General features: G+C 40.3%; 1 protein-coding gene across 3 annotated transcripts in view; it reads left to right on the plus strand.

The window, feature by feature from the left end:
* DOCK8 (dedicator of cytokinesis 8) overlaps positions 1 to 26,912 on the plus strand; it is a 99,070-nt gene that overhangs the window by 63,194 nt on the left and 8,964 nt on the right. For all 3 annotated transcript variants that reach the window (XM_074812028.1, XM_074812029.1, XM_074812031.1), the window contains exons 26-40: positions 2,014 to 2,127; positions 3,135 to 3,290; positions 6,050 to 6,189; positions 6,771 to 6,940; positions 8,571 to 8,716; positions 9,437 to 9,619; positions 10,261 to 10,396; positions 13,142 to 13,229; positions 15,888 to 15,984; positions 17,244 to 17,378; positions 19,218 to 19,370; positions 20,478 to 20,636; positions 21,433 to 21,533; positions 21,992 to 22,184; positions 26,628 to 26,771. In XM_074812028.1, coding sequence (XP_074668129.1) covers positions 2,014 to 2,127; positions 3,135 to 3,290; positions 6,050 to 6,189; positions 6,771 to 6,940; positions 8,571 to 8,716; positions 9,437 to 9,619; positions 10,261 to 10,396; positions 13,142 to 13,229; positions 15,888 to 15,984; positions 17,244 to 17,378; positions 19,218 to 19,370; positions 20,478 to 20,636; positions 21,433 to 21,533; positions 21,992 to 22,184; positions 26,628 to 26,771 — 2,115 coding nt within the window. The remainder of the gene's footprint in view (positions 1 to 2,013; positions 2,128 to 3,134; positions 3,291 to 6,049; positions 6,190 to 6,770; positions 6,941 to 8,570; positions 8,717 to 9,436; positions 9,620 to 10,260; positions 10,397 to 13,141; positions 13,230 to 15,887; positions 15,985 to 17,243; positions 17,379 to 19,217; positions 19,371 to 20,477; positions 20,637 to 21,432; positions 21,534 to 21,991; positions 22,185 to 26,627; positions 26,772 to 26,912) is intronic.

Genomic DNA, 26,912 nt, shown 5'->3' on the forward strand with positions numbered 1-26,912 from the left:
GGGCTGTACAATATGAAGCCAGTATTCCTCCTGAGTTTTGCAAAATCCAGCCATGAACGATCTAACGCCATATCTCTTTAAAGAGGCACGGGCCACATGAAATTAAAGCCCTAAATCCCAGTAAATTTTGTCTCCTGATACATTTTAAGAAGTTGTACTGATACAACATTATAAAGTTGAAGGGATCACAAAATGTAAATTATATTTTTAACACTAATAGTGTCAGCTTACATCACTGATGTCACTCTGCGCTGGCCAGTAGACAAAGTTAAGGCCACAGATAGGCACTGGGTGACTGTTGTTTGTTCAGGTGTTGCAGCTGACTTGTTTTCATGCCCCAGAGCTGCCAAATGCACAGTGCTAGCCCAGCAGTGGCTCTGCCACAGGGCAGATCAGGCCAAAGAGCTGGCCTGCCAGGTCACTCACTTTTCAACCAGCTCAGTTTCCTGAGTGTGCCCCGCTGTGCTGTTGAGGAGCAGAAACTGCAAAAGGGCCAAGAGCTGACAACTGGGGGCAGAGAATGGCAGAAATGATTGTCACTGTCCACCAGAAAGTTGTTCCTGAAGCTTTACCCTTTGCTCGATTCTTTGGTGTGCTTCTGTGATAGCCATATGCAGGGAAATGGTTTCCACAGAAATGTTTACTTAAGGCATCAGTGATTTTTTTTTCCCAAGTACACTATGTAATAAAAATTTGTTATATTAAAAATGTTTTAACGGAACTGATGCTTTTGCCAAGAGATTAGTATTTTATGGCTTCCTCACAGATTTTTATGGACTGTTAATTCAATTCAATTTTGATAGAGTGAGTGTATAGAACCTGATTATGTGTGAAAATCCCACTGCAGTGTTTGCAGAATTAGGGCCATTGGTTAGTTGTACAGAGCAGCAGTAAGTAATGTGTGTCTGATTTTCAAATCCAAGCAGTAATAATCTATGTTTCAATACATGGTTGAGCATGTCAGATTGCCCTGGGATTCTACAGCGATTTATCTGGCATATTTTAGCCTACCCAGCAAGGTAGTGGGAAACTAATTTCTTCTTCACAGTAGAAAAATGTTTTGCTGTGTAAATTCCGGATAGTAGGAAATATAGACATATATATTCCTGAACAGCAACAAAAAGGTTGAAAAATTTAAAATTAAATTGTAACCACCCTGAGGCGCTGCACACCTGTTCTCACTAGTCAGAGACACAAATGGGGCAACATTTTTCTCAGTAATCTCCTCTGTCAGTCTTGAGTGAACCCACCTGAGGGCTCTGAGTATTAAATACATGCAGATCCCTCAGGCACCTCCACAAATTCCTCTTGGTGTACTACATATGCTGCTGAGATTTTATGATTTAAATTGGCGTGTTTGAAGTAACTATAGCTTTATTTTAAAGGGCATGTGAAGTTCTTTGTGATTTTTACTTGGAGGCTGCGTATCTCTGGTAATCAGGCCAATTCTAAGCATGCAAGAGCTTAGCTGCTCAATGGTAAACCCCACAGGTTTATCTTACTACTCTTTTTTCACTATCAGTTTTACATTTCAAATTTCTAAACAAAATACTTGGCATTCCATCAGCACAGCCAGTGAAGATTTTTATTAATGTTTTAAAACAGTATTTCAAGTTGTATGTATCTAGACCAATGTTCTCTAATGTTAGATGTTCAAATAAAAAGAAAAGGCATATGCAGGATTGCAGCCCATAGGGAATTCAGAACAGGTTTCAAATTCCATTTCATTGTTGTCAGCCCAAAGGTTTGCGTAGATGAATTTGTTCATTCATCCTGTGATATTCCTCTGTGAAAGCTACAACAGTTGAAATAATTTATAGGAGCGATTCTGTGTAATTTTTACAAGATAATGTAAATTGAAGAATGAAACAATCTTGTATGGTACGTTCCATGAGATGGTTCTGGGAGCTCTCCCCTACACTATTTTTAAATTATTCTAAACAGTCTTCCACTTCCTTATATAAGTTTTATACATCATTACTGCAATTCTTTTTTTTTTCTTTTTTTTAAAAGGAAAGTGAGCAAGCAGAAAAAATTAATATCAGCCTGGCGTTTTTCTTGTATGATCTTCTTTCTTTAATGGACCGGGGATTTGTGTTTAATCTCATCAAACATTACTGTAATCAGGTAGGCACCATGCATGATTGGGATTGCATTTGGCTTATGGCCAGTCTGGTGTTCAGTTGTGTTTGATTCATTTATCCATCAAGATCCTTTGAGTTATGTTAAAGGGCCATGTAAATTTCCTATTTCCTATTGCATATGCAGAGACTTTAAACCTCTTGATTTGTGGTCTGCAGAAAAAAATTGAGTGGAGGTTAAGACTCTTTTAGAAATGTCATATCTTGCACTGTTGCAGAGCATCCATGGGGCCACTTCCCTTACTTTTTTACATCCCTTAGCAGCAGGGTCTGCAGACCATACAGAGCAGCTTTTGATCTCTTTTGGACTCTTCCAGTGCTGTGAGGACAGTATTTAGATTTGGAGGATTCAGTCAAAATGATCCATTTCTGTCTTCTTGCTTTAAAAGCCTCCTAAAATTAAAGATAAATGATCATGCAGGATATTGTTAAGAAATTATTTGTTGTATTTGAAGGGGGGGGGGAAGTTTTTCTCCTGTTTTGTGACCTGATACATCTGGTCTAGTTTTTCTGCCAAAGGAAGGCCCTCTGTCAGCTGATGGTGGGTAGGAGAACACAAGGTGGCTACTATAGTATGTGCAATACTCCACTGATGTCATTGTTGATATGAAGGGAAATGACAAGACCAGTGATGCTCTGTGTTGTCTAGCAGTAGTTTGCCACAGAGTCAGCAGAGTTGTTTGATTTTAATCTTTGTGTTATGCAAAAGGGAAAAAAATACTTTATGTTTTTCTTTTGGGAGGAAGAAAAAAACCAATTGATTGTCTGTTGGGATGTTGTCAAGTCAGCTAGGGGGTGGGGAGAGAGACACCACCACTGCCAAACAAAGAGCAGCTAATGGGTGGAAACTAGTTAGGGACAGGGAGCCAGTGAGCATTTTAATGCATGCTGGGCTATTTGTCCATTTCTGTTCCAGGAAGCAGGATATTTCACTGCATGTAATTAAAATAGTGCACACACATCACATGACACTTTTTTGGTTTGCTTTTCTAGCTCTCAAACAAGCTGAATTCACTCTCCACCCTGATTTCCATGAGACTGGAGTTCCTGAGAATTCTCTGCAGCCACGAGCATTACCTCAATCTGAACCTCTTCTTCATGACCTCTGCATCTGCTCCAGCATCTCCCTCCCCCTCCTTATCCTCCCAGGTAGGCATCCATTAAATGATACTGCATGAACGTCACATGAAGCACACATGTAGAGAAAGACTTATGTTGCTCTGTATTCAGATACTTAGGTTAGAATTAGCCACTGTTGGATCAGGAAGAACAACTTCCCTCCTGAAAGAAAAGGGGCAGAATAATAAAGACTAAGGGAGTACTACTGCAAAACCACATCTACACAAGTTAAAACTTAATATGACACAGATATGCATCCCTCTAGAACATGCAAACCAAAAATTACTGTTAAGGTAGACATGCAAGGTCTAAAAGGAACACGGGTCTGAAGGCTGATTTACAGGCACACCTATATCCCATCCATACACAACTACAAATATGTATTTCGATATCTGTTTTGGGTAATTATAGCATGGAGCAAAATTTCTGTGTATTTGCCTTCTAGCTGAACTTCTTCAAGTGGATGTAGATGCTACCACTATGTAAGTTAGTGACTAAAACACTGCAATTTTCAATATCCTGCAGTCATGGATTTCTGCTGAGCCTTAGCGTTATTCAGAGCAGGATTACCATGCTTTCATTTTCAAATAGCAGCATTCTTTGTTTTGGGTTCCTCCCCACCCGGTGGTACAGATGATGCTATGACTTCGCCAATTCTCTTGGGTTTTCTGGACAGTGTTTTCCCTTTTATTTGAACCTCATGATTTTTCTGTGTGGAAACACTCAGGTTTCCTGAGTAGACCTCCCCACAATTTTTGTGAATGCTCCTCCTCATCACTTCTTATTTCTCCAAGGATGTCATTCCCAGTGCATGCACATTTTTTCCAGACTTGACCTGATACCGATACACAGCTCTAGACTTCCTGAAAATCAGGACCTCCCAACCACCTTCCTGGGCATGGAGTTCATAAACACATTCAATAAAAAAATTGTTGTCTGGCACACCACACACTATTTTGCCAGTCTTGTGCTCTTCTCTCTACATTCTACTTAGATGATACCTTGCTTTTACCATGGGACAGACCCACTAAGAAAAGGTGGTAGCCTGCCTATTTTGTACCACCGTGGTCTTGCAGAGGTCAGGACTGGGATAAAGCATTTCAGTGCAATGCCCTGTGATTGCCACAGCCCTTGGATGCAGAGGAATGGAACTGATGCTAAGAATGGTGGGAGGGACAAAACCACTCTGAGTAACGGAGCAGTTCAAATTAATGGTTTCTTCTTCAAGTGTCATTGCCAAAGGATTGATTGGATGTGAAGATGTGTTATATCTCATCTTAAGGGATCTGACAGGTCAATAATAGTAAATAATATTTTTTTGAAGTTTTTTCTGGTCTTAAAAGCATGAAGGTCATAGAGTCAGAATTTCCCAATCGTTTTGCTTAATGCTAATCCTGGATGCCAAAGAACTAGAAATAGGACTGTTCTGCTTATGGGGAAGAAAAGAAGTCAACATAGCTCTTGCAGCTAGTTCTAGCACATCAGATCTGGGCAGATACCAGTTTAATCATTCTTTCCTTTGAGCAACATCATCAACTCCTTTTCTCCTTTAGGAGTAACCTATGAAGTGCAACCTGTGCAAATCAATAAGGCTTTTGTGGCCCTTGGATGACTTAATAAATTAGCTGACCACCCTTGCAGTAATTTTGATCTGTCTGCAGGAGCGCTGCCCAGCTAGAGTTAGATTTTCAGTAAGAAATGTGGCCTTGTGAATAAATCTTTTGGAATTCTTGGAGAGAAGTCAAATGCACTTGACTGGGTGTTCTACACTTTAACGTTATTCCACACAAACAGTACAGCCAATACCTGACTGCTTGAGGTTGAAATGGGAGTGGGCTTAAGTACGTGGATCCAAAATATGGGGCTGCTCAGAGACATGAGTATCATTTGACCCAATATGCTCGAAGACAACTGCCACAGTGTAGTATACTGCTACTTCATGTGTTTGTTTTCTGGGACTATTCCCAAGTGACTGACAGAAATACTGGGAGAGAATATTGAAGAATATAAATTAAAAGCAAAATTTGGACTCATAAACCCCAGTAGCTGCACTGGGGAGTAGAGTCTAAGACTTATGCTCACCCAATCAGGGGACAAAAACATTCCAGGTGACCTGTGGCACAGACGTATGATTGGCGAAGCTAAGAAGTTCACAACACATATACAGCAGCAACTTTCCATTTCTGGGCTGGCTGTATATCAGTCATAGCTGTAAGTTACAGCAGTTTGAAGTCTGCTCTAAATTATGCCAGCTGCCAGCAAGCTCAGCCAAGGATTTCCAGGGTGAAAGGAAACACTGTTTGCACATCTTTCCTGACCTTACTTCTATACTAGACATCTTGAATGCTGAAGAAGGCACAGTGGGGAACTTCTGACACCAAGGTCGCTTTCAGTGTAGGGTCAGCCTCTTGCTATACGATGCCAGATGGCTGCTCTGCAACAGTAATAGCAATGTAAAGAGTAGTAAACATGGAGAAAATTCTGACTTTGTGTCCTGTCCAAACTCATGAATACAGGGTAGGAATTTCATATCTCAAAAAATGTCAAATAAGTTGCTCACAAGGAATGAAAGAATGAGATTGCATCCTAGCAAGCCACTCATTTGAAACTAGATGCTTTTTATTTCACACTCAGATATTTTCCTCCGAAATGTCTTAACCTTCTTTCAAAGTCTGTGCTTTTCCTCTGGTAGAGATTTTTCTGTTAGCTACATGGGCTGTGACTACCACTGCTTTAAGAAGCTTTGATTTCAGTGATCATTCTTTAACACTTCTAATATACTTCTGCAGAACTCTAGCTCCTGTTCTAGTTTCCAGGACCAGAAAATCGCTGGTATGTTTGACCTCTCAGCCGAATACCGTCAACAGCACTTCCTAACCGGCTTACTTTTCACTGAATTGGCAGCAGCGCTGGATGCAGACAGCGAGGGGTGGGTATCCCAATTTGCAGATTTTAGAATGGGATTGAGTCACACTATTACTCTTGGCAAGGTCATAGTTTGTTTCCAGGGCAGTCCTGTTTCCCCCACTCTTTCCAGTGAGTCGCTCTGTAACGTAGCAATACCCCAGTCATTTTTTTATCTGCAGTATGTTGGTCCCAGTGAATAAAAATATACTATTTGTTGCAGTAGTGTTCGCTAAATATATGAATTGAGAAGACAACTTAAAATTTCAGGTACTCTTCTCTTTAAAACACGTCTGCATTTGAACTCGAGAGTTTAGCTAAGCTTTGCCCAGAATCTGATGCTTTTCTTTAAGCACCTCTCTTCACCATATTGAATTTTTATGGGAAGTTTGAAAGACTTGGGTGCTCTTTGATTGTGATGAAGTGGCTTGGAGATGTAAGATAGCTATCTTTTGCAAGGAATGTGAGTCTGTGCTCAGAATGGAAGAGATTATCTAATGAATATTGGTGTATTCTTTCACCTCCACTGTTTCTTAAATCTTTGATTTATAAATAATTTGTGCATGACCCGTTAATGGAGCTCATGGATGGTTTTTCCATTAACAGGATTAGCAAGGTGCAAAGAAAAGCTGTCAGTGCTATCCTTAGCCTGCTGAGTTCCCATGACCTAGACCCACGTTGCTCCAAAAAAGAGGTGAAGATTAAAATTGCAGCTCTCTACCTCCCTTTGGTTGGTATCATTTTGGATTCATTGCCGCAACTCCATGATTTTACAAGTAAGACCTTTTTCCCTTTGTATTTTTCAGCTTCTTAGAGTGTCTTTTCTAAACAATCTATTAAACATAAAAGAGATCATGCTAATTGCAGGAATTCTCCACAGTCTAGTAAGGTTAATATTTCTTTACGTAGAAGTAAACTGGATTTTTAGACAGGAAAAAGCTCACTGTCTTCCCTTCATGAACAAATGATAGACGAGAGATTTATCTGTAAGTACTCCTGCCTATCTCTTAGTATAAATATTATGATGCTGCAAATACAGCCTGCAAGATCTGTGAGAAATACTGAGACATAGATAGGTTTAACAAACACAGGAATGAAAACTTGTGATACTGACTTTGTGTTACATCACAATTAAAGAAATTTGATTGTTTTCTTTCTATCTTTTTCTGTTGCTCTTTAGTGCTATTAACGTGATACCAAACTAATCTTGGGCAAATGTAGGCATCACACAGGAAATATCTTTTTATCATCTGTTGTAACTATACTTTGCTCTACATTATCAGGCCTTTTAAAACAACATTATCTAACCTGTGTCTTTGCATTTTGCTACATGTGTGTTCATATGATACTGCTGAAAGTATCTATTTCACATTTTTTTGTAAGATAGTAGATCTCTGCTACTTAGAAAACTACATTTCACTTCAATAAATAAAATAAAGGCTACAAAGAAAAAAGGTATATTCCTTGAAGAATGTATTTTTGTCATTGGTTCTGAAAATATTTTGCATTTAGATGTCTGGACAGAAAACTTAATACTATGAAAGTATTATTTAGCACTTTCAGTCTAATAGGATGAAAGCATTTATTATACATTGGCTAATCAGATCTCACCCTATTCTTCTAATCTAAGTATTATCCTTATACCACAGATCAAAAGGAGACATAATAAGGAAGCCCAGGTGTACCAGTATGGCGAGCTTTTAGAGTATCTTTCTTTTTGAAATTCTGCCACAAGAGGCTGTTGACCTCATTCTGAACACACTGGGACTGGCTGGTCACTCAGATCCTCTGAAAAAAAAGGACATGCAAAACAGAAAATGGACGCTCAGAATCAGAGATTTTTACAAAACTTACATATAAATAACTTTATTTCCTGAAAGCGATGTCAAGAACTAGCAGGGAATAGAAGCAGCTAGATGCCTGAAATCAAACTTGTTGTTCAGCCAACAGGCAATACTGTCTCTGTCAGCTGTTAGCAGACTTATATACTTTGTTGAATATCACCAAACCCATGTATGACTTTTGTGTTGATCCTCTTGCCTGAAATGGGTGGGAACTGGATGATTCCAAGTCTGGTGAAGCACTGGCTTAGCTTTGAACTTCAGAGACAACCTCTTTGCTACTGCCTTTCCTTTTAATATAGCTTTTCTGAACATCTAGAGCTTATTGGACACACGTCCTTTTCCTGTGTTTATTTGAACAATTTGGCAACCATTCCAGATGGCTGCAATCTGCCTTGCTAACACTGTGCCTCTTTCAGTACTTGGTACCTCAGCCTTGGTACCACAGTCTCAGGGATGGAGGGGCCAATTGTTTTGTTAACTTTCAACCCAATGGATGACTGTGACATGTGAGCCGCAACAGCTCAATTGTTCCTGAAATTCCAATCGGATATTTCAAATCTAGTTTCAGATGCCCGCAGCGGAAAGGGACGGACAGGAAACCCAGAAGAAGAACAAGAGTCTGCAGGTGCAATCAGTCAAAACGTGGCCCTTGCCATTGCAGGGAATCAGTTCAACCTCAGGAGCTCTGGAATATCTCTGGTGTCCCTGGTATGTCCAGTGCTCTGCTAATCTCCTTTCTTGTATCTGTTTTTCTCTTTCTTTGTTTTCTCCTTCTAGCCTTTCTTGCTACTAATAACTACAGTCATGAGAAACTGCCTTCTTGTTTCTTCCAGCCCCAAGGAATGCCTCATATTCCTTCTGTCATCTCCTCCTCTTCTAGTCATGTAATTACTCCTATACCATAAGTAGTTCCACTTTTTCTACCACATGCCTATTTCCATTTCCACACCCAACTTAAGTCATATTTCCAGATCAGCAAATGCCACTGTGATTACCCCACTGCCTCCCTGTCCCAGTCTCACCAAAATCCATGGATCTAGGACTCAAGATCCTTCTTATTCTCTATCTCTTTTTTCATGATTGTTTTTATATTCTATACAATTTGGCTGACACAACTGCATGGCAAGAGGGGACCAAACAGTTCTAGAATCTCTTTCTACATTACTCTAAGGAAATTAAAATACAAGCATCTAGCAACCAATGCTCTGGTGCTTCTTTCTGTCTTTCACATGCATACAACTGGTCCTGTCACTAATTACACACACATACATTCAAAAAATACAATCAGTATAACCTGGAGGAGGTTAAACTTACCAAAGTCCAGTCCTGAGATTTGATTTCACTGAAACTGAAATAACATTACTTCACCTGAATGAGGTCGCTCTTCTTTTTCTTCTTTCAGCTGACATTTACTTTATCTGCTTCTAGCCCTACAGACAGAGTGCCACGTTAGGTCCCGATACTACTCGCAACCTTTTGATCTGTTTCCTCTGGATCATGAAAAATGCTGATCAGAATCTAATTCAGAAATGGATTGCAGACCTTCCATCCATGCAGCTGAACAGGATTTTAGACCTCCTCTTCATTTGTGTCTCATGCTTTGAGTACAAAGTAAGTGAATGTGGCCTAACTTTGTTGTCCTGTTTTGGTTTAATTTTTTTTTCTTTACCTTCCAGCTGTCCAGGGGATATTGGTTATTTACAATTGTTAAATTAGCTCTTGCCTAATCTGTGCTATGACTGGATAAATTAATTCAGATAAAATCAGTGACACTAGCCTTCAATCAAAATGCAGACAAAGCCTTTGAGGAAATCCTATGAAGTTGGCTTAAATTATTTTATTATTTTTCTTTTCCTGGGGATTTGAAGGCTATTTTTGATGGGCAATATATTGACAGCTCCTGAAAGTACTGGACATGACACTAAGGATGACCCTTTAGTTAAGAGCTCAGACTGGACATCAGGACTCCCCTCTCTAACAGGGTGTGTCTGAAATGGAACAAACAACCTTCTCTTTGAACCTTAATTTCTTTCTCTGTAGCACTGAGCTACACATCTGTGTTTAATAGCAGTACATATACTACCTCTTTCTACATCTGCAACATTTAATTAGCCTTTATATATTAGCCAATGATATTCATTGCTTTCTGCCCTCTCTACAGGTCTCCTGTTTTATATGGGTCTGGAGATGTAATTTGGACTCATGTCCAAAGATGGAGGCATTACTGTTGATTGCTTTGACTTTACTTTCAGGGTAAACAAAGCTCAGATAAAGTTAGCACCCAAGCACTCCAGAAGTCACGAGATGTTAAGGCCCGATTAGAAGAAGCTTTACTGAGAGGTGAAGGAGCCAGAGGAGAAATGATGAAGCGCTGCAGAATACCAGCTGGTACTTCATACCCCTCTCCCCCATGTCCTTTGAGACGATTTCAAGAGGTTGCAGACATAATTATTTTAATCCTTATATTTTTCACACTTGCAGTCCTTTCCCTTGCAGACCTTTGTTTTGCTGTGGATAAAAACATCATTAGCTTTGAACTATCCAAGGTGTACCTCTGTAATGGTTTAGCCCCTGCCGGGGTCTGAGACCACACGGCCGCTGCCCCTCCCCCACAAAGGCAGTGAAATACAAAGCCCCGATCTGAGATAAGGACAGGTTTAATACAACAGTGCAATAACAACACAACAAACAACAACAATAACAATAAGAATAACAGTAATAACAATGAACAGAGCAAAGTATCTACCAATACAGCAGTGAGAGAAAACCCGGCGGCGCCAATCCCACGCGATCACCGATTCTTCCCGCGCTCTGGTGCCTGGACGTGACATCAGCATAGCATATGAATAACCCGGCTAGAGCTTCCTCCCCCACTGCTGGGGAAACTTAACCCTATCCTGGTTAAACCAGGACATAATCCACCCCTTTATTCTATATCATGCACACCACATCCAGCTGCCATTTAGCAATTAGCATTAACAAAGGAAAATTGACAAAAGCATGGTTTAATTCATGGTGTGTTTTCACCCACAATCAAGTCCCCTTGTGGTACGCATCGGACCTCTTCATCCTTTTGCATCACCCACCAGGTGCACCCAGGTCCTTGAGCAAAAACAATCCTGTGGATGGGTTTGCCTTTGCCTGGTGCAGGACTAACCCAGACCATTTTTCCCAGCAGATCCCTCATGCGCACCACAGGGACTTTATCCCCGTCTACAACACGTGGAAGTTTTGACTGAGCCGGGCCAGCTCGATTGGCAGATCCTCTTGTGTTGACTAACCAAGTGGCCTTTGTCAGATGTGTGTCCCGGTGTTTGAAGGTTCCACCCCCCATTGCTCTCAATGTAGTTTTTAACAGTCCATTGTAATGCTCGATCTTCCCAGAGGCTGGTGCGTGGTAGGGGATGTGGTAGACCCACTCGATGCCGTGTTCTTCTGCCCAGGTATCTATGAGGTTATTTCAGAAGTGAGTCCCATTGTCTGACTCAATCCTCTCTGGGGTGCCGTGTCACCACAGGACTCGCTCTTCAAGGCCCAGGATGGTGTTTCGGGCGGTGGCGTGGGACACTGGATAAGTTTCGAGCCACCCAGTGGTTGCTTCCACCATTGTGAGCACGTGGCGCTTGCCTCAGCGGGTCTGTGGCAGTGTGATGTAGTCGATCTGCCAGGCCTCTCCATATTTATATTTCATCCATCGATCTTCATTCTGCTGGGGCTTCACCCGTTTGGCTTGTTTGATTGCAGCACACCTTTTCCAAACACTCCACCAGTTTATCAGGACTCTGCATTTGTTCGGGAGTGAAATCCCAAAGCATTGGGGGTGACCACTGACTCAAGGCACTTGCCCATCTTCTCCCACATACCTAGCCATTTATAACTATCTGCCCTCAGGGCAGGATTCCGGGTGGTGCTATTGTTGGAGAAGTACCGCATGGCCCAAAACAAGATCTGGCAGGCATTTAGAAAACATTGTACCGTGAACACAGTGGCCAGGAGACTCCAGGGATAGCTGAAACTCTCAAAAACCGAGAGGATCTCTTCCCCTGGCTCACCCACAGAGGGGGTGAAACCCTTAACAAAAGCCCAGGCAGCAAACAGGTACCGGTTCACCCCCACAAGCAGCGAAACAAGCCCATTATAAGCAGACAGTAACCAGTATAGCAAAATAAAACCCTTGACACATTTTCCACCGACAATAAATGCCGGTACTAGGAGCACAGAGTGGAGATGAGGATTAATCCAGCCCCACCACGCAAGCAAATTGCCCAGCATTGCAAACATTTCTTATCAAACAATACAAGTAAAAACAGAAAAAAAAATTTACACCTAACAGATTGCTCTAACACCTTCTCCTTCTGTCCTTATTTCAGTCTTCTCCAGCCCCATGTTGGGCACCAAAGTTGTGATGGTTTAGCCCCTGCCGGGGTCTGAGACCACGCGGCCGCTGCCCCTCCCCCACAAAGGGAGTGAAATACAAAGCCCCGGGCTGAGATAAGGACAGGTTTAATACAGCAGTGCAATAGCAACACAACAAACAACAACAATAACAATAAGAATAACAGTAATAACAATGAACAGGGCAAAGTATCTACCAATATAGCAGTGAGAGAAAACCCGGTGGCGCGAACCCCACGCGATCACCGATTCTTCCCGCGCTCTGGCGCCTGGACGTGACGTCAGCATGGCATATGAATAACCCAGCTAGAGCTTCCTCCCCCACTGCTGGGGAAACTTAACCCTAGGACTAAGCTCTTCTCAGGTGAAGAATATGAGGCCAAATAAGAAGTTTTAAGACATTCTGAGAAATTGTCTTAGCGTCTAATCAAGAGCCAAGAAATGATGTCAAAACTGTCAGTAAAAACAAATTGTTCATAGAAAAAAAATTGTTTCATTTAATAAATGGAATAATTTGTGTTTTGGTCTTTGAAGACATTAAGCAAATTAATGTTGTAAAAATTTTAGATGAAAAAAATGATGGGATCCTGTCCTTTTACTAGAGCCCTGAGGCTGTAAAGCTGAATGGTTTTAGTTCTGACAGACTGCTACAGACATGTATCTCCTTCTTTCAGTAAACTATCAGACTTCAGATGTCCCCTTTTGCTTTAATCTCACTGACACATGTTGCACTTTTAGGGAATGACAGATTAGCGGGGCTAAATGAAAACCTGCGCTGGAGAAAGGAGCAGACTCAGTGGCGGCAGGCAAATGAGAGACAAGATAAGTAAGTAGTGTAATAAATATACACTGCTTTTATTAGAACCAAGCTCTTTGGGTTTTTTATGTTTTGTTCTTTCTCCTAGGATGTTTTATTACAAAATTGGCAGTTTCAATCCTTTCCCTCTTCTGTCAAAGAGAAAGAAATAGAAAATGTTTATGTAGCAGAAGTATCCAACTGTTGCTATGACAACAAAGAGATCACAAATACTTGAATGAGGAGTTTAAATAGTTATCTACACATTTTTCCTTCTGATTAGCAGCGTAGGAAACACTATTTGTTGATGCAAGTTGTATCAAATACTCCACAGAGGCTTGCTATGACATTTATTTTGGTGTTGCTATGGCTCCTCACTGTATAAAATACTGTGGTATAAGTTTTGCCACTTTAAATCAGTTGAGGTGGGCTTCATGTGCTATGTTAAAATTGGGAAGGGTTATAAGCAGGAGTAAGGGAAGATGATACTGTAGTGAATGTTTTTCTTGTTGCAGGTTTTAAGTTATGATGTCTCAATACATTTCATCTTATTGGCACTAGTGGTAGTAGATAAGTCAGTGTTTAGGTTTATGGAAAACTGTATTTTCAGGAATGATGTGTGTTACTAACAGTTTTTTCTTGTGGTACATGCTAAGTTTCTGTAAGCATGGAATTTATTGCTTTTCCCTAAAGGAGATGTGTCATTTGTCCATAGGTACTTGCTTGAATTTTGATTATCTTGATGATCCACTGTGTGTCAGATAGAGGCAGTGGCCTCTGATGAGTTCAGCTGCTGGAGCTCCCATGATATCCTTCAATGTGCATGAATTTGAACTGAGAACACTGACTTGTGCTATGCAGCAACTACATTGTTGTAGCCTGAGCAGCAACTACATTGTTGTAGCCTAGCATTCATCCATGACTATCACATACATTTTTGAACACAAGATTATTGATTTGGAATTTATCCAAACTTTAAAAAAGAATCCTTCCACCTTCTGTGCTAGATAGGAAGAGATGCAGATCCTGTGTGAATATTCTTGTTTTGCCCTGAAAGCAGCTTGCTTTCTGCCAGCCAGTTTCCTTGAAATCAGAATAAAAAAGTCCTCAAGCAGCAGCTCTACAACATCTCTTTACAGTAGTTCAGTTAAACCACTTAAAATAAAATTTCTGGTTGCATAAGTAAAACTGCATGCTGTCCAGGTCTTTCTGTTTTACCCAGCGTTGTATGTGTTGCATGTGAGATCTTTATTCTCATCCTTTTTAGATCTCTTTAGTGTGTATGTCCCATAAGTAGGGTGTTTACAGGTAGTACGTGGCACAGCAGGTTTGCACAGGTCACCACTCAGCCTGCTTCTCCTTGAGTCCAGCATGCTTTGGGATTGTAGTTGCAGTTACAAGCTATGTGTGGTGTCAGAGAGGACCCAGTTAGCATGGTTAATGTGCAAGGCTGAGTGGTTGCTGGAAGTGGTTCAAATGGCTATGCTGTTTGCTTAATTTGTTCAGTTCTTACTCATATTTAGTGATTCCTGGCTTGATTATAGCACCAGCTTTTTGGCAGGCCCTGCTGTTCTTCATTGCTTTGAGTCATTGTAATAGTCATACAAGTGCCCTGACTTCCTTTCCTAGCCCTCCCCAGAATTATCTGGTTGTTCCCAAAAGGATGGCTCTTTACTTTTCTGATTTTCTTTTTGGGTAAGACTCCACTGGGCAGAAAAGATAAGTGAATGTAGCAGAAAAGCCACAGATTTTGAAGTCACTCAGAAGGTGATTGTAAGAAGTGTGATTGAGTGATTGTTCCAGCCACAGTAATGCACCTTAGGAGCTTTGGCCCAAGTCAGAGCAGCACTGATCTCAAGCTCTAGAGAGCAGCTTCTGGCCATGCAATGGCCCTCTTCTGAGAAGTTCAGGAAAAAGAACAAAGCCTCATTTTTTTTGTTTCTGACATAGAAGGGATCTCTGAAAATATACTTTTGTTAGGAACTGCACCTATGCTTAGAGCATTCAGCTGCAGAGGAGCTGTGTTCCAGACCTCATCTTTTAAGTCTCAAGTAAGAGGGTATAATGCATTGCCTTACCACCACTTTCTGGCTTTTATAAATTTTTCAGTCCTCTCTTTAATGGCCTGGGACACTGCTGTATTGACCCCGCAGCTGTTAGAACTGCTGTCTTATGTTGTCAACAGTCTCAAGAATCAACATTTTAAATTGCCTACATTAAACACTGCTGCTATGGCATTGAAGCAATTTCCCCTTTGCCCAAGCCTGCTATTCTTGCTTTTTTTTCTGGAAGTGTTAGATCAGTCACCTTTTATTCTGTATTGGGTTTTGGTGTCCTGCTACAGGCAATGCATTCAGAAATTACTGCACAGCTTACTGAACAATTGAACATGATATTGAGGGCAAAGTAACCATTACATAGATTGCTATTAAGGAAGCAGAAGCATCTGTTTGAACTATCCAGAGGCCTAGATTTCAGGTTTTCCCTTTGGGACTTCTTTTCTATGATAGCAGGTCTCCTCAATTGACTCCATAGTTCTTAAGAAACACCTCTGAACACTATTTTCATTGTTTGATCTTATGGGATCATTCAGAATGGTATAACTTGTATTTTGACTTTGTTTAAGCAGCAGGCCATCTAATTCTTGGGGTACTCTCTGCGTGCTTTAATTAAAACTCCTTTTTGCAGGACAAAAGCTGAGCTAGATCAAGAAGCTCTGATCAGTGGAAACCTGGCAACTGAAGCTAACCTGATCATTCTTGATATGCAAGAGAACATCATCCAGGTGGGAAACAACAGAGCTGGCTTGGTACCAATCCCTGCTCCCTCAGAAGCCAGGGGAAGCAAGATATATTTCTCCTTTTGTTTCTTAAGCAGTGCAAAATGTTTTAATTAAAGATCTTCTGTAAACTTGTATAATCTTGAAGAGGAAAAAAAAAAGATGAAGAAGAATGAATCCAAAGATGAAATTGCTGCCTGCCATACACTCTTGCCACAAGCCCCTTCTACTGTAGGGCATTGCACTTCTGTGAATGAAAGGGAAATCTACCACGTTATCTTCATTAGTTGTTGCTGAAAGCCATTTCCCCTGTCTTACTATGATTCTGGAGTTTGGAGAGGATGAGGGAAGAAAAGCATTTATGCTAGGAATGTATCTGAAGATTTTAGTAATTTGGAACTGGACTGCTGGGTGGCCTTTGGTCATACTTGTGTGTATGATCCTGTGAGACAAAAGGATTTAACCTTGACTCCCACAGAGTGCTCAGTGTAGGAAAATATCTTCCAGCTGCATGGAGTCCTTCTGAAAAGAGATATGCCCCTAAGAGCAATGTAACATGCAGAACTTACTTAACTTCTAGGAGTCAGATGCAGTAAAATTTCACAGTTCCTTCACAGCAGTGGTACTAGGGTAGTTGACTCTGCTTAGCCATGGTCTCCTGGTTTTGGAGAGACTCTGAATTCATGGACATGGGAATACTACCACTGGCGCAACATTCATATTCATAGATAGCAAGGAGAAAACCTGTTAGAATTTAGCTGCTTGACTCTTAATAGTACTGGGCATGATTTTTGCATGGCGCCACTTATAGCGCCAAGTGTCCCCACTATTTGGGTTGTGGGTTTGATCAGAACATACCAGTATGCCTATTTAGCCTATATGCCCAGGAAATCAGAGCATGAGGGGGCAAGGGGAAGGATGGTGCTTGCCCACCACAGGGTCACTTCCTGATCCAAGGTATGTGAAAGATTGGACAGAAAATGGACAGAGCTTCAGAGTCACTGCAGAAGCTGACTGAGCTTAAAAAATGCATTGGAGGGTGTGTGGATATTGAGAAATGTTTGGGAGATTTTCCACTCTGTCTTCCTGATCACTACAAAAGTGTTTTGAAATTCCTCTGAAGCAGATCTTAACAAATGGAAAATGCAATCTCTAAACTCCCGGATGTGTCTCATGGACAGGAGAGCAGAACTTCAGTTCCTATGTGCCAGTTCATTGCTGAATTATCTCATGCAGTTACTGTTGTTTTTCTCCTCCATGTGTAGGCAAGCTTTGCAGCAGAGTGCAGAGACAATCTTTTGGGAGGAGTTTTGAAGGTCCTGATAAATTCTCTTGGCTGTGATCAGAGCACCACTTACCTGACTCACTGCTTTGCTACACTCAGAGCACTCATTGCTAAGGTATGCTCTTTACATGCTTCTGATTTCATGCTTACAATCAAATTATTGAAGCAGCATTTCTAGAGCAGAGCTGTGTGCATTCACTTACCAGTTTTCCTTGTCATTCGTTAAATATGTCTCACATATGTAAGTACAAATGTCTATCTATAGGGATGTTAAGGGACTTCTACAGCTGTTGTGAGGTTATTTCATTGACACAAGATGAAATAACTGAATCTGAATAATCTTGTGGTTTTACCAGTCTATTCTTAAATACAGAAAATTTACTAATATAAAGGTAAAATATTCCACCCATTATATTTCAAATACATTCTGATTTTAATTAGGAATCTTAATGCCAGGGATTGCATAGATTCCATAAACTCAAATTTAAATTCTTATATCATCAGACTAGTTTCCAACCAGTTGGGAGCAGAGACATCAAAGCTAACTTATCAGAGATCAGGGGGATCATTCTAGGTTTCTACTTCTAAGATAGGTTCCAAAATTCTAAGTTGATTCTGAGATGTTGACATATTTCATCTTCATTCTGCCTGAAAACTAAGCTGAATCCTAATCATTCTTTCATTTCTGTATCACCAATTAAAAAAAAATATTTCAAAATGTATATGAGGACAGAATCTGACACAACGTTTTTATAATATGGGTCATAATGGGTTAGGTGCTTCATGAGGACTCTAAAATCTGTTTAAGATTCATTCTCCTACAAAGAAAAACAGTTCCAAAATGGAAAAGTCCATTAAATATTTTTTTCCCCTAAACCAGTCTAAAATGCAAATAACAAGCAGGATACTCCTGTCCAATTAATGCCTATCTGCTGTTAAATGCAGATTGGCTGACAAAACCTAATTACAGGGTAGATATCTGAATAGTTATGGAACTCATAATTATGTTTTCACTGTACTTTATCTTTGAAAGCTAACTTACAATTACAATAATGAATTTTGTGAAGCAATCTCATTGAAATAGATCTTCTAGTTAAGCTTACTCAGTTCTGTATTTTATGAAGCAATCATTCCAATTATTTCTATTACACTGTAGGGTATATGTGTTATTTTACAAATAAAAATTATAGAACCCGTGCCAGTAGGCTTGTAATATAAATTAGACATAAAACAGTGAGATAATGGAGTGAAGAGAAGTTGAGAACTGGGAAATGGGCCTGCAAATGAGAAATAATATCCTGTGTTCTGTTCACACACCTTTATCAGTCCTATGTATGTACATATGGTACTGGTGCATCTGTGCTGTCTACAGCGAGAGTTTCTTAAGGACAGACATCCTTCCCCCTGGGCGCACTGTCTGCCAAGTGCATTGTAGAGACACTGTAAAGGAGGGTCTGGCATGAAAGCTGAGCAATGAAAGTTTTGTGGCACAGCATAGGGAGAACATGCTGGAGGGCTGGGGAAGGGTAGAGCATTGATGCAAACAGCTAGTAATTGCTCCTTATGCTTAAGGAATTATTTGCGTGTTTCATCAACCATTCTATATTCTGAAAATAGCAACTCTCCATGCTTCTAGGAATTTTGCAATATTTGATGTTTTCAAAAGCTCCTGGAGCCATAGGAGTCTGAGAATTTTTTTTATTCTCTCCCTTTCTGCCACTCTTTTTCAAAATACAAAGACTATTTTCAAGCCCTTTTTCTGTGTAGAAAAGCTTGAAAATAGAACTTACAGTGTCACAGGAATCAGAAGTCCAAATAAAAAAAAAAAGTATAAAAGGTAGTTTTTGCGAATTTTAGATTTTGTCTGATTCCTGTGATTTTTGTGCATTAAGCTAGTGATGTTTTCATGGCCAGAAATGAGAGTAATTAATGTTTTCTTCTCTGTCTCACTTAGTTTGGAGATTTCCTGTTTGAAGAGGAGGTCGAACAGTGTGCTGACCTGTGTCAAAGAGTTCTCCATCACTGCAGCAGCAGCATAGATATTACACGGACTCAAGCCTGTGCCACTCTTTATCTCCTCATGAGATACAGCTTCAGCTCTACCAGTGTAAGATTTTGAGAACAGCAGTATGTTTTGTACCACCTTTTTTTGTGATCAGTTGAAGCCAAAACTGAAATTGTGATAGCAAATGGAACACATCTGCAGATAAATAGTCATATGTTATGCTGTTTCGCACATTTGAGACAGAATAAGTGCTAGAAGTATAGGGAAAAGTAGTTTTAACTACTTTCATTAGTAGTTTCATTAGTAGTTCATTATTTTGTTTAGGAAAATGTGACTTTTTCTGCAACATCTGTAAATCTTCAAATGGAATGGCATTAGGCCTCTGATAGCAAGGACTGTACAATGCATAAGAAATACTCTTCATTTTGTCACTTTTTTTTTCCACTCCTGTGTCAGAACTACTTAAACTTAGACTAGTTCTATTCTAATGCAATTACAACCTCAGCAGAACTACTGTATGCTTGTATTAATGGGAATTCTTTGCTGGCCCCTTGGTCTCAGGACAAGGCTCTTATTCTTAGCACACATATGGAATAAAATACCTATGTTATGCATGTAGGTTCACAATGTCCTAGCATGGAAGGACATGCATTAGCATTTTGGATAGTATCTGATACTGCACAGAATTTTCTTCACTAGTTGTTACTTTAAAAGCCCTGAATATGTAAAAAGTGTTGGCTTTGCAGGAATAAAATGTGCCTCTGAGACACCATGATCAGCAAGGTATAGTGCATCACCAGGTGAAGCCTTCAGAGGCCTTTTGCTTCCCAGACTTATTTCCAGAATCTTTTCCCAGTCCTGCTTCCTCTTCTCCTCAGTGGGTGTCCTGATCTACACACCCACTGGCCTGCTCAGAGGGGGAAAGGGGTGCTTCTGCCTTCCCCTTGTGTCAACCAAGCATATGTATTCCAAGAAGTATTCTTGCCCTAAAGTTCAGACATGTCAGAATTAGGGAACTTTGGCTTAACCAGGTAAAACAGGACTGTCTTTAATGCACCAGAGGCCACTCATGTGAGCAGTGAATTTAATGCACTCAGTGTGGGCAGGAGAAAGTGGGCTTTGTTTATGCAGTAGAGAGAAGTATCTGAACTGGAGGTATGATGCAGTGCAGCCATCATTCTTTCATGTTTTTATTTTTCCTTCTGAAAGAATTTTGCAAGAGTGAAGATGCAGGTGACCATGTCGCTAGCCTCGCTGGTTGGAAAATCACCGGAGTTTAATGAGGAATTCCTTCGACGGTCCTTACGAACCATCCTAGCCTATGCAGAGGAAGATGCAGATATGCAGGCAACTCCATTTCCCATTCAGGTCAAATGTTTTTTGACATCTGTGGCTTTTATCAGGAGCTTTCACACAGGAATGTGCTTGGAGCAAGTCCGAGATCTTGGTCTTCCAAAGCAATGAAAATAAGGATGCAAGGATTATTGCATGAGTTCATTTCCAACAGAACAATAAGCAGGGAAGAAATGAAGGACATAATTCCATAGAATAAACCCTTAAGAAGTTCTGCAGAAATCACATTACAGGAGAATCATCTCTTAGCTTTGTGTACAACTTTCTTCTAGACCCCAGCAGGAACTGTACCCCGTAAGAGTTTCCTAAGATGGAATGTGATTCATTATGTTTTCAGACAAGTAGCATGATGGAAACTTCTCTCCCTTTGTCAGTTCATAAGGCAGCAGCAGCAATAATGTAAAACATTTCAGACAACTCTAAGATGCTTTGCTAAAATTCTTGCAGTAACTCAGCTTGTGCTGAAGACTCACAAAAACATCTGCTTTGTTATCAGATCACAGATCAACTAAAACTGAGCTCCATTAGCACATAGGTTTGATTTTTTTTTCATTCAGAAATAAATGGATCAAAAGATTCTAGCTCATTTTGATTAATTAAAGTATATGTATAAGATCTACTATGTCAGCAGTCTTTGCTGCATTGAATAGAGTTGGAAAAACATATCTTGTAGCAATTCAGCGTCCTGACATTTTCATGGGTTAAGAGGGACTAAAAGAGGATAACATCATCTGGTGCAGATGCTGTTATTTTTCTAGAAGGGAAAAAATAAGTATCTGAGAAATGCATGTTGATTTTTGTATTACTGCAGGTAGAAGAGCTGCTGTGTAATCTGAACAGCATCCTGTCAGATACGGTGAAAATGAGGGAATTTCAGGAAGATCCGGAGATGCTCATGGATCTCATGTACAGGTGAATTCATTTAGAATTGCTACTGAGGAAATTCTGCAATGAAGTTAGCACCAGAACCGTTCATTTTAGGGACAAGCTGTGGACAAACTCTCTAGCTGTTCTGTTTGCGTACAGTCCCGCTTTAGCACAGCTCATGTGTCATAGGGGGCCCAGGCTGTGGGAGTGAACATGTTGCAGTGGAGCCACTGGAAGGTAGTCACAGACTTGGGCAAGGATGGGAGTTGGGGACTGATGAACACTGAAGAGTCTTGGGTTCAGCAGTTTTACTCTCCTCATAACCTCTGTGTGTCCTGCCTACCCCTGCCTAACCATTTCTTTTGCCCTGTGCTTAGTGAATCATACAGAATAAAGACAGGCATGTCTCCTTCCATTCAACCCAGGTGGAGAATTATAAAGGTTCTTTCTGTTATTTGAGAGGAAGTGATCGTTCACACATCCTTTCTGCCCTGTGTTGTTAGAATTGCCAAAGGATACCAGACATCCCCTGACTTGAGGCTGACTTGGCTGCAGAACATGGCGGAGAAGCATACCAAGAGGAAGAGCTACACAGAAGCAGCCATGTGTCTGGTCCATGCTGCAGCGCTGGTAGCAGAGTACCTTAGCATGCTTGAAGACCGAAACTATCTCCCAGTGGGCAGTGTCAGCTTTCAGGTAAGAAAAGGCTCCCAAGCTCTAAGAGCATAAAGCTGGGATGGCCTGTTCTGGTGTGTGTATTCCTTCTTGTGTTAAGCAGCATATGGGGAGGAAAAGTCACCACTCTTGGTAGGTTGTTCCAATGATTTATGCTTACTGACAAAAACTGGTACTTTATTACCTGGCTGTATCTAGCTTCTGTTTTGAGTGGAAGTTGGATACTGTAATCTCTTGTTTGATAAGTAGAATCTCTCCATTATCACACACCTTTTCCTAAGGCTGTTACTTCTCAACTGTGACAGATGCATCTTTCAAACTTCTTTCTCATAATCTAGGTAATTGGAGCTACTCAGTTCTTTTAGGCATGTTCTCCAATCCTCTGACTGCCCTCCAGTTACTAACCAACACCCTTTTGATTGATGAATGATGCAATCACTGTAGTCTATACACAGTCACATCAAAGTCAAGTAAAAATGTCCCATAAGTTCTTTAGGCCTGGGAAGTACCTCTCAGTTTATCTCTCCAAAGACTCCACTGGTTCTTTTGGTGTTGTTGAGCTCTTTACTCAGTAATATATTGATCTTTTCCAGAGAGTTTTCTTGGGTTTTGTTTTTCACCATTCTTTTCTACATCATATAGATGAAAAAATAACTTTTTGTTGTTAGAGGCAGCCATTTTGAAATGCAGATATTTATATGTAGTTTATCAGATTATGCAGTTTTGGTTACTCTTATCTGAACTGACTTCATGTGCAAATTCAGCGATTTTACTGCTTTTCTTCACACATTATTAAAAATACAAATGACTGAACCCTTAAAATATTCCCATATGTTGATGATTCCTCCTTTATCATCGTTCTCTAAGACCGGTGAAGACCATTGTTCATTTACAGAGCTTTTGCTGCAATGACTATGAATCATTCCAACTAATTAGTGAAAATGTTTTGCAGAATCAACTCAGATGTTGTATAGACATCTACTGTTTGAGTATTATTGCCTTTATGAAATTGTAATCTCTTTAAAAGTATCAGGTTTCTATAGTCTGGTGTTGATTCAGATTAATTACAATACAATTAATTTTTTCTTTAGCAAAATTTTGTATCAGTATTTCCACCACTTTATCCTGGATGCAGACTGATAAAACTATCACTATCTGCTCATCTTATTTACTTTTAAAAAAATGTGGTCCCCAAAGCATATTTCATCCTTGGAACTTCCCCAGTTTTCTAAAACATATGACAATTCAGTATTCATTGCCTGAATACCCTTTTGCTTAGCTCTTTTAAACTGCCAAGGAACCCATTTTGTGGTCCAGGTGATTTTGAAATGGCTAACACTAGTAGTTGGTACATTCATCATCCCTTGATATAACCATACCACCTGGATTTTTTTTTCCTTTCAGAATAGTAGACGTGAACATGATTGAATCACTTGGCATTTTGCACTGAATTCAGTATGTTAGGCTTTAGTATTTGCAATTTCACCTTAGCAATCAGTTGATGGACTAGAGTTATTCTTAAATTCCTTTACTCTTAAAATAGCTGTATATACTCTTTTTACTGGCTAAACTTAACTGGCCATGGATTTATACTTCTGCCATTTTGCATCCCTTATCTGTTTTGTATACTTCCTAAATTCTAACTTCCATTCATAACTTCAGTTTTCTTCTTTTCTCCCTACTTGTTACATACTATCATCATCTAGATATAGGTGAAATCTGCATTCCCTTCCCAATGTCATCCTGCCCCCAGGCTGCCTTGAATGCTTGTAATCTTGCACACTTGACCCTAATGCAGTTCCTCCTTCCATTGCTCCCAAATTACGCATATTGCCATGAATGCATATGTTTCCAGTTATTTTAGAGAACCAAAGTTTATTCTACAAGGCACTAGGCAAGAAAAAACTTAGAAGTTTAAAAGCAACAAATCAGTCTCTCTCATCTAAATGCTTGTGTAAATACATGTTTGCCAAAGGAACAGTTGCTCCACGGGAGAGAGGTAATAAAATGCCTTAATGACCAGAAACCCAGTTACACAACTCTTTATCTGACAGCATAATTTTGAATTTCAGTTTGCTCAATAACAATAATTAACTATAATAACACTTTGCATTTTTACAAAACCTTTCAAGAGAAGAGCTCCCATTCTTTACAAACAGGTTTGTGTTTTGTAGCACCTGTGAAGATCTTGTTCAGATGACCTTGTTAAAAGAGAGAAACACTACTCAGACTGTCTTGGCTTTACCTGGAGATTCCGATCTCACTCACTGACTCCTTCTGTTTTCATAACTGAGATAAATTAATTTCTTCCCTCTGTGCAATCAAAATTATCCCTCAAAATCAGAACAGGATCACATTCAGTGAAATTCCCTTTCACTGAATTCGTGTTTACACTAAATCCCCTTTGCCAGTGATAAGGCACACTTAGAGTTTGAATTGCATATGGACTGACTTTAAATCCACTTTATATTACCACAGACAAGGACTTAGTGTGTGTCTACCTGCTGAGGCACAGGGCTAATTAGCCGAGGCTCAGCAGTAGCCTAATTCAACTGTGCTGTTTTGGGGATCTAGGTTGCAGGCTACCCTAGCCATATCTAACATGGTGATAAGGGATGGGGATCACAGTAAAGCCCCTTGAGTTTACACAAGTGTTTCTTTTCCTTAAAGAAAACTATGCTTGTGAGGTCCAAAAAAATTGCTGATGATATACATAGTAACTGGTATATTGCCTTTATTATACAAGGCACGTATAAAATTCTTCAATGTGAAAGGTGGATCAAGGCAAAAGGTGGGTGAGGCGTGTCCACTTTGCAAAAGATCATGCAAGCAACAGGAGTAAGTCATGAAGGCTCTCTCTTACTAGAGTGCATGGACTGTAAAACATGAAAATACATGCCTGACATTAGTTATTACAGGTTTAAAGGCAAAGAAGAGATAATTGGTGTCTGTGACTTTCTTGGTTATTTTTCTAAACAAACATTCCTCTGGACTATTTTCCCTTTGCCAGCAAACAAGAAAGCCACTGAAGGCCACATGCCATTCTGTGAAAACAGCCCTTAATGGCTACTGTTACAGAAAGGGAAAACCAGAAATTGAGCTGCAGCATGGGTTGTATGAGTTGCCCTAGGTATGTGCCAGGGAGGCTAAGTCTGATTGAAGTCGCTATCTTCAATGAGACTGTAGGCAGAAAGTGGCATGGGTGTGCTAAAACGTGCTGCAGTTTTCCTTCTGGCTGAACTTCAGACATATTGTAAACTCATGCAAATGCCATCCTGAGCTTTGTGCTCACCCTTCTAGTGGAGCTGACGTGATGTGCAGACTGGGCACTGTGATGGCTGGAGTAAACTTCACCCATGGAGAAATAAATACATCCACAAAACCCAGGGAGGAAAGTCCCATGTTGCTAGTGATGTGTGGTGCCAATTCTTTATCTGAAATACGATCAATAGTAATAGCCCTCAGTGTCTCTGCCATTTTATAAAGAAGTCTTTAAGGACTCGGCTAGCTAGCCAGCTGGCATCTATCCTGCACTCAGACAGATTGTCATTGCCAGTTTCTGCTGAAATGAAACACTATGACGCTAATTTAACTCCTTGTAATTACTAGCAAATCAAAGCTTTGGATTTCTGCTGCAGTTGAAAGTTAGAAATGCTAGTATGAACTGTATGAACTTATATTTTCATGTTCATTAACACGTATTTCTATGTATTATAAAACTTTCAATGTTGACTCTACACAGTGTCATTTATTCAAAGAGATCCTGAAGAGCTGTAGACATAATATTTCATGGTCTAGAATCTCAAAATGTGACTGACCCTGTGTACTTTATCTAGTTTTATTTAAACACACAATAAGATCTGTAACTTTAACAAGAAACTGAGTAAATTCTGCAGTATCAAGGTGTAATGTGGCAGAGGCTGAAACAAGAAGCAGCATTCAATTACTGCAGTCTTTAGAGCAATTTTGTCTGTCATACTTATTCTCTGCTTGCAAAAGTCAAATCAACAACTTGAAAGTTCAACTTCTTCAAGCAGGTGGCAGGAGGTCTGGGGTGCACCTTGGAATTTCCCACCTCCAGGCGCCAGCAGCTTGAAGGACACATTGGTTGTGACCCCTGCGGCATGGGAAATAGAGCTTATTGCAGCTCCATGGAAATCCAGCCACCAGGTGGGGGCCAGTCTGTGGACATACAGGAGTCTGCTTTTTAAACCTGAGGCAAGAAAGAAAGTTTAGGATTCTTGTAGCGAAACTCCTGCCACCTGTGGAGATTTATGATGTTACATTTGCTTCTAAATGGGATTTAACTGTGTATCCTCTGGCTGCACTTGTATAATCTCATTCATCTTCCCATCATGTAAATATGTTGAAAATGTTTCTGCCTCAATCTTTATGATAGACTATTGATCTAGGTTTCAGACTATTGATCTAGGTTTCTGATTTCTCTGCTCTGATGTATTTTAGAACATTTCATCCAATGTGCTAGAGGAGTCTGCTGTTTCAGATGATGTTTTGTCTCCAGATGAAGATGGTATATGTTCTGGGAGGTATTTTTCAGAAAGTGGCCTGGTAGGGCTGCTGGAACAAGCAGCGGAGCTCTTCAGCACGGTGAGTGAGGGCCAGAATCACCAGGAGTTGGAGTGGGGCTATCTGGGCCAGATCCATAGCTTATTTTCCTGCACATGACGAAACAAAGTCTTGCTGCTAAACCAGGCTCCACAGATCTCACCACTGCAAACAAGAGGCAGA

Source organism: Strix aluco, chromosome Z (assembly GCF_031877795.1).
Source record: "Strix aluco isolate bStrAlu1 chromosome Z, bStrAlu1.hap1, whole genome shotgun sequence".
Taxonomy (NCBI): domain Eukaryota; kingdom Metazoa; phylum Chordata; class Aves; order Strigiformes; family Strigidae; genus Strix; species Strix aluco.